The sequence below is a fragment of the Sesamum indicum genome, linkage group LG13, assembly GCF_000512975.1.
Source record: "Sesamum indicum cultivar Zhongzhi No. 13 linkage group LG13, S_indicum_v1.0, whole genome shotgun sequence".
NCBI lineage: Eukaryota > Viridiplantae > Streptophyta > Magnoliopsida > Lamiales > Pedaliaceae > Sesamum > Sesamum indicum.
In genome coordinates this window covers 2,316,999-2,324,284 of record NC_026157.1, presented here as the reverse complement: position 1 = coordinate 2,324,284, position 7,286 = coordinate 2,316,999, and the positions used below count along the sequence as shown (strand labels likewise).

The 7,286-nt window shown below is 35.1% G+C and overlaps 1 protein-coding gene across 6 annotated transcripts; it reads right to left on the bottom strand.

Moving 5' to 3' along the window:
- LOC105176149 (putative lipid phosphate phosphatase 3, chloroplastic) lies at window positions 232–6,202 on the bottom strand. Of its 6 annotated transcripts, XM_011098865.2 has the most exons (10): window positions 5,927–6,202; window positions 5,571–5,624; window positions 4,243–4,320; window positions 3,158–3,379; window positions 2,963–3,050; window positions 2,749–2,858; window positions 2,544–2,634; window positions 1,252–1,440; window positions 1,111–1,170; window positions 232–524 (listed from the first exon to the last, which is right to left on the bottom strand). In XM_011098865.2, exons 4-10 carry the CDS (start codon window positions 3,371–3,373, stop codon window positions 340–342), a joined length of 939 nt encoding a protein of 312 aa, XP_011097167.1. In that variant the 5' UTR covers window positions 3,374–3,379; window positions 4,243–4,320; window positions 5,571–5,624; window positions 5,927–6,202; the 3' UTR covers window positions 232–339. The 6 variants fall into 6 exon arrangements, with proteins under 6 accessions (XP_011097167.1, XP_011097165.1, XP_020554261.1 ...); XM_011098863.2 differs by lacking the exon at window positions 5,571–5,624; XM_020698602.1 differs by lacking the exon at window positions 5,927–6,202 and having other exon boundaries at window positions 5,571–5,811.

Here is a 7,286-nt window from a genome sequence, read left to right as displayed (position 1 = left end):
GTAAATGATTTATGATTCTAAAAGCGTCGATTGCTCTGACTTGTACTAGTGAGAGGAGTGTGGCACAATAGCAAACAAAGCTGCCTACTACTCTATACAAAGAATCCATAACAAGCCTACAATTAGAAGTTTAAACGGATCTATTGGTGCAAATGAATGCAAGTGAGAAATAAACAAAGAAGGGAAAAGAAAACAATAATAGTAATCAGTCAATCAGCAGCTCAGAACAAGGAAACAAATAATGAAAAAGAATCTGCAAAACTGCACATATGTACATGTATTCCACAAACCTAGTAATAACCAAGTGGTCTCATGCTTACAAAATTATTTATTTTTTAACTATCTCCTTCCGTATTCTATGTCTTCAACTGGTATGCTGGAGGTGCGAGATAACGCTAAGCCCCTCATTGAATTGCCGTTTCTTGGATTTGGTTGGATTTCAACCTCAACGGCAGAGGTCCGTGCATTGTTTGCATTTGTGCGCGACTCTTCCATCATATGCAAATATGCGTGAGTCCTCCACCCTACAAGGAAGCAAGCATGGTTGCTTGAAAAAGTTACAGATGGAATCAAAGAACAAAATACGAGTGTTGATCCAGACCAGACTGCATCTGAAAGGTATACTACATAAAGATTCCTGATGCTTGAACATACAACATAAAGATCCATTGATCTGAAAAGTATACTACATACCCACTGCGTGTTTTATGTTCTAGATTTCTTCCTGGCCATCCTATCTTTGGCGAGCAATTTATAATGTATAAGATGACTTGAAAAGGTGGGTATAAATATAATTTTCAAAATCAAAGGCCTTTCTGTATAGACCTAAACCTCTATGCTCCCACTTGCATTCTTCAAGTTTAGTTATCTAGTTTACTCGACTGGCATATCCAAGAAAAAGAATCAGTAATAAGAAACTCAGTATAAATGAAACTTCATGTTGGTTTGCTCTCTGTTGATGGCACATGATATAATGAAGGCGATACTAGACTATTCTGACTAAGCAGATCTACATAATATCAATCTTGCAAAACCAATAGCTTGAAACTTAGCTACTAGTCGATCCTTAGTATTACCCGAGTAATGAATTCAAGAAGAAGAAGATAATACCTTCAGCATGATATGGAGGTGGGAAGAACTGCAAATAGCATAATATGGCAACTATTAGACCTGCCAAAGAAATGTGAACTGAATTATACTTAGAAAATAATTATTAGATGTTAGACGCAGAAAAAAATGCAGTAGACGGACCTAGGAAACCTCCTGCTACCACATCCTGCCAGTGGTGCCGATAATCATTCACCCGAGAAATGCCAATAAGAGATGCAATTACTAGAGGAAGAAGAACCACACACAGTTTTGCAACGTGACCTTTACCATCAAATGCCTTTATCTTCCCAGCCAAATACAGTGACAAGAAGCCCAAGCCAGCAAATGCCCCTACATGTTTAATTCCATGTTCCATTAAATAGATAGGCAACACAAAAATTAGTTAATACATTGTTAATCACCATTCAGGAAATTTCACTGGGACAAGCAATCACAACAAGGATATCCACCAAGGCTGATCTCTGACATAAAAGTTACTTGACATAATCCTCCCCTATTAGTATCAGTTGTTAAGATGTAGTTTCACACATTATTTTGGCCTTATGTGGAGCCAATATATTTCATAAAAACCTTATTGGAATAGGAGTGCCTCTTTGTTTCCATCTTCATTCACATTTTCCTCGGTCCAGATATGCAATAACATTTGTTTTAGGTCATTTTGGCTGAAAATATTCTCACATATCAAGTCCACTATTACAATATCTATACATATATATGCATTTCGATCATTAACTTAATAGAATAATAATACATATTTTCAAGAATACGTCAAGTACCACTAACAACCTTAAAAAATAAAAAATACGACTATCAATCTTCATCCAATAAAAAATACGTTGACATGACACTATATGACCCCATCAAATAATTCAAATACATTCTCATATCTAAACCAAAAAAGAAAACGCTCCAATATACTAGAAGACTGGAAAATGAGATAAAAGTGAAACCAAACACCATTTTGTGTAGTAGAAGTGACTCTTCTAGTGTCAGAAGCACCATGAGAAATACAATTAATCATGCAGCAGATGGAAAGTTCATGTGACAGAGAATGATAAATTACAGGAATGTTTAAGAGATATACATAACAGTATGGTTTGGAGAATGCAAGCAGGAAATTGTTCAAAGAAAAGATGATGGTCTCCCACATTGTCAGAGTGAGTGACATGAACATCAGAGGGGAAACAACCAGCAGAAAGATCAAAACAATGAAGATATGTTTGGCAAAAGCATTTTAGGGCAACTTCGCTGAAAAGCATGTTAGCATCCCAAGTTTGCTATCAGCCTAATAACCATTTCAGATGGCACTAATCTTTGTTACAGTCTTACAGATTTTAAGTTCACTCTTTATGAAAAGCCCAGAATACTGAACAGGCAGAAGTCTCTTGCACTGAAACTTATGAAACAGGTTGACAACAGATTTTCCTGCTTACATGAAGTATGCCCACTAGGAAAACTCTTATGCCCTTGCCTTATGACACTTTTGTCACCATGGCAAACAACATTTCCCCATTGATCATAAGCCTGAAAAGCTACAGAATGTCAATTAGGCAAATGAGATGTGTATTTAAGTACATAAAACAGAGAGTTACTTCAGAAAAGTAATGTTTTCTAAGAATCAAGTCTTGATACACTTACATCTTTTCCATCTGGAAAGCATCGCCAAAAGAAGTCAGGCCGAGGGCGACCAACTGCATCTTTTATGGCATCAGTTAGAACTGCAGTTATGAGGACGGAAAACAGAAGCCCTGTACAAGTGGATTAGTTTAGATTGTGAAGTAATCCATTTTGGCTGGAAAAACGATAAGAATATGTTTGAAAAAGAGCAAAGATCCACACAGTATCACAGTACCTAATATTGTATGATGAAGATCATATACGTCTCTTCGACGAAGATAGAATAGCAGAAAAACTATGAGTGGCATTATAATTGCATATATCTAGGAAAATTGAAGAGTGTCAGCATACAGCTCCTGGACCATTGACCTTATTCAAGAATCAAAGAAGCTGAGTTTGTGTAAGTGCCCAAGGTGCAATTTTCACTTACTGGAACAGCCCATGGAGGAACCGTGCTACTCTTAAGAGGATACTTGAAATCGGACATCATATCTTTACCAACAAAGCGATAAAATGGATGGATAACATTTAGAACAATTAAAATCAATCGCAGCACTAGAAGTATTAGCCAGTCATGCATATGTGTTGTTGCTACTCTGACTCCATGGGACCTCACAGTATGAGTTCCAGGCTGGGATTCCCACATTTCACTCTGCAAAAAATACAATAAAATATGCACTGATGAACATAGAAAGAGTCTCTATAAGATCAAGTCTCAAGTGACTGGAAGGAGCTAAAGACACAATGCAAATGGTCATCATACTCTAAGTAACTAAAATAGCAATATTGGCATATTCTCATGCATCAGCTTACAGCACAACGGGACAAACACTATAAATTACAGCCCTAAAGAGAAACAGACCAGCAGGAGATAGATCAGTGCCAGAGGGAAGGGACCCCACATCCAACTGAAAACTGTTAAACCAAGTGCAGACTGAGATCTACTATAAACTGTACTTAATGGGAAAGATGAAGCTCGATTCGACGAAATCCTGGATGACTCAAGCTGGTGTTTGACGATTCTGATTTGAGATGATATTCGAGCTTAACTCGATGATGTTGAGAGCACTATCCCAGCTCAACTCAAGGGAATTTATAGCTAACTACCCCTTTATGGAGCGCTAAAGAACACAACCAAATAGGAGATAAAACTTCTAAACACTTCTAATTAGTACAGGAAAGTAACCACCACAAACAGTGAATAAGAAAATTGTAGAGTACTTGAAGCTTCATTAATCAATTTACTGAAGTAGTAAACACACCCGGGCTGGGCATGCCTTACACTTAGAACTCTAATACATAAAATACAATTAGAAAACGATTCAGTCAAGCTTATAACTTTCTTATAGCTATGACCCTAGCATCAATTCTAAGGACATCTTCATACTTCGATTATGATAGAGAAGATTAAATCAACAGAAGCATACTGGTCATCCATACAACCATCCTCACAGATATATAGAAAAACTTAAATAGATTATTATATTTTAGTTAATAGCAGTGTGAAACATATACCTGGTGGTTTTCGAATTCTATCAAAGGGAAGTGGAGCTGAGAGAACCAATCACCAGTGCCTGCAGAAGTATTCTTCCTCTGAATTCAAAAATGGAAAAAATCAATACCAAATATATTCTTGAATGGAGAGGAGATGAACACAACTTAGTGATAAAGAAGACACAAACTAAAATTGGTTTAACCAAAATGCTTGCTTTAGTTAACTTGAAGAAGAACCTTTAACACTATAGCCTACGTGACCATAAAACACAAATATCTTCAGACATTTTATTAGAATACTCAAGACAGACAAGTAGAATTTTAGGATATATGACCAAGAATAAACTTCTTGCCAAGTACATGACAGCTGACTACACGATCATGCGCCCGAAAAGTTCACATGCTACATACATCAGCCAAGAAATTTCCTAATTTTAAGAACTTTTTACAAACACGTCAATCATAGTTTATTGCTGAATAGTAAGCTCTTTATGCACCAATAGGCAAAATAAGAAAAATGGTTTATTCCCCACCATGCAGGAAAATGTGCTTACTCGTATACATTTGTGCGGTTATGTATATCTTAGCACCATTGTACTCCCAGCTGGTGCTAGTAGGTTGAGAATATTATGTAAACAGACCAATATGTCACAAAATTGAATGCTCAATTTGTCTCTTGTTGGACGTCTGTAGATAATGCCTCATTTACTAGTGCAGAAATCTTCTTTTCCTAAAAGTAATGCCACTTAGAATCAAAATAATTGTGTAACACCACAAATGATCTACTACTCCTTTTTTGCAATATTATTTAGATAGCAAGATCATTTAGTTTTCCATTTTGGTCTGAAACACTGAGCAAGCTCAAAATGGAATAGATCATGCATAAAGAAATGCACAGATCAAATCAAGGACTGTGGAAACCTAGGATGCGATTTGTTATGATTTCTTTCTCGATGTTGGATATAGAAAGAAAGAAACTGGACGAACCAAAGCAGTTTCTGGAAATGACAATCACCCATTGCTGGAATAAAAAAAAGCCACCCCACATTGGAGAAATATAAAATCATTAAGAACTTTAGCATAACAAAGATCATTGAGTCATGATTCACATCAACCCCAGGAACAAGAATGTGAAAAGGAAATGCCAAAGGGTGATAATAGGAATAAACAAAGTACAGTATAATCAACATAATTCTGAAACTAGAGCCCACACCAGCAAAACTTGCAACTTTTTATCATAAACTCAAGCATCATAAAACCTTGCACATCTAATTGAACCGCGCGCGCTCAGAATCACACAAACAAAAACATAAATTCGGATTGTAACATCATCACAGAAACCCACAAACCTGAGACCAAAAAGAACCTCCAAAATTATCAAAACAAGAGGTGGATCCGAAATCCTGCCACGGCATGATTGATAATCAATGGAGAAGAAAACAAATACAAAAACAAAAACAAAATTACAGTCAAAAACATGCCCAGACAATTATCAGTCCAGAGGATGCACTTATATAATCCTATTATACAAATAACAAATGCTATGAAAGCGAAATAAATTTGCAAAGAGCTCGAGCTCAAGCGGGTCCACATGGTGTCCAGCTAAACTTAACCCAACAAATAATATTCTACACAAAAATACTCAACCAGATTGATAAGAGTTGACATAGGAAAAGTATTTGTAATATAAAAAGAGATCACGTACCTTTCTGAGGGCTTCTCAAAGCGAAATCTGTTGGAGACGAAAAGGATTGCAATGCAAGCGGTGGGTTTGAAGTCTCTGAGTCTAGCAATCAAGAAAAGTGGGCAGAAGGAACGGCTGCGTCCTCGTGTGTTCTGAGGTGTCGAGCAGAAACGATCGCCACGACAAAATGTCAAAAACTGTGGCGGGTCGGTCACAATGGAAATGGGATCCAAAACAACGAAGGGTGTGTGTTTGCTTGCTTGCATGTGAAATTTCATCTCAGTCGTTTCCCCCTACGTTGCGGTCTTTATTAAGGGGAGACTCCTCGGTTCACCACCATGATTATGATCGATAAAACATGAATTTTTAAATTATTTTTAGTTATAGGGATAATTACAATAATTTTCTCTAATTTAAAATATTATATTTAATATTTTTAAAATTTATTTTTGTCCAATATACAAATTCATTAATTAGTCAAAATTCACTAAATTTGTTAATATTAGCAAAAAAATTTTGAATAAAAAATATATATTCCCAAATCAATTTTTTACTAATTTATTGTATATAAAATATTTTTGTATTAAACCATCCTTATACATTTCATATACGTTAATGCATGTGAGGAGGTCAACTCCACACACATTAATAAATATTTATTTATTTTATTGGACATATATACTAAAACTTTAAATTATGAATCACATCCAATGTGCTTCATTAGTTAGTATGTATTTATTTGTGCAATTTTTTTAAAAAAATACATTTTAATTATGTTTCACAACTAAAAAAATATTTACGTTAATTATAGTTACAATTCTTTTCTGTTTTATTTACAATTTTTTATATACCATATCAACTATTATTATTATACTCTTATTTTAGATCCAAACAAGCATTCGAAATTTATTTTCATCTCATCGAAATCGATCTCATCTCATTTTTTCTCACTGAGATGGGATGAAATGAGGTGCTAAGAGTGTGGCTGCGTGGGAAATGTTTTTCGTTCAGACGTACGATTGATTGTGAGATTTTTCTAAATTATATTTCAAACATGTTTGATATAGCTAGCTAATATATAAACAGTTCGATTAAATTAAATTTTATGCGGTATCTATATTATTATAAAAGAATATCCTATTACCGTACTAATTTTTGAATACCCAAATTTATCCCTTTATTAATTGGCAATCCTAAGAACCTCACATTTCCTCACATTTTTGTTAGCTAAGGAATGCCCATCGACTAATTTCTTAATTGATGAACAACTCTGGGAACGTCCACTAGATTTGATTCACTAACATCATTAACAATTAGAAAATCTTAATTCTAACCAATAAATTCCTACGAGAATTTATTTGATTTAGATCATGCACATTCC

Excerpts from the sequence above, each read along its gene's own strand:
- LOC105176149 (XM_020698602.1), bottom strand. The coding sequence starts at position 5,636 with ATGCCGTGGCAGGATTTCGGATCCACCTCTTGTTTTGATAATTTTGGA. Across the intron at positions 3,051-3,157 it reads TTCCTCCATGGGCTGTTCCA|ATATATGCAATTATAATGCC; the intron begins GTAAGTGAAAAT and ends CAATTTTCCTAG. Across the intron at positions 525-1,110 it reads ACCTCCATATCATGCTGAAG|GGTGGAGGACTCACGCATAT; the intron begins GTATTATCTTCT and ends GCTTCCTTGTAG.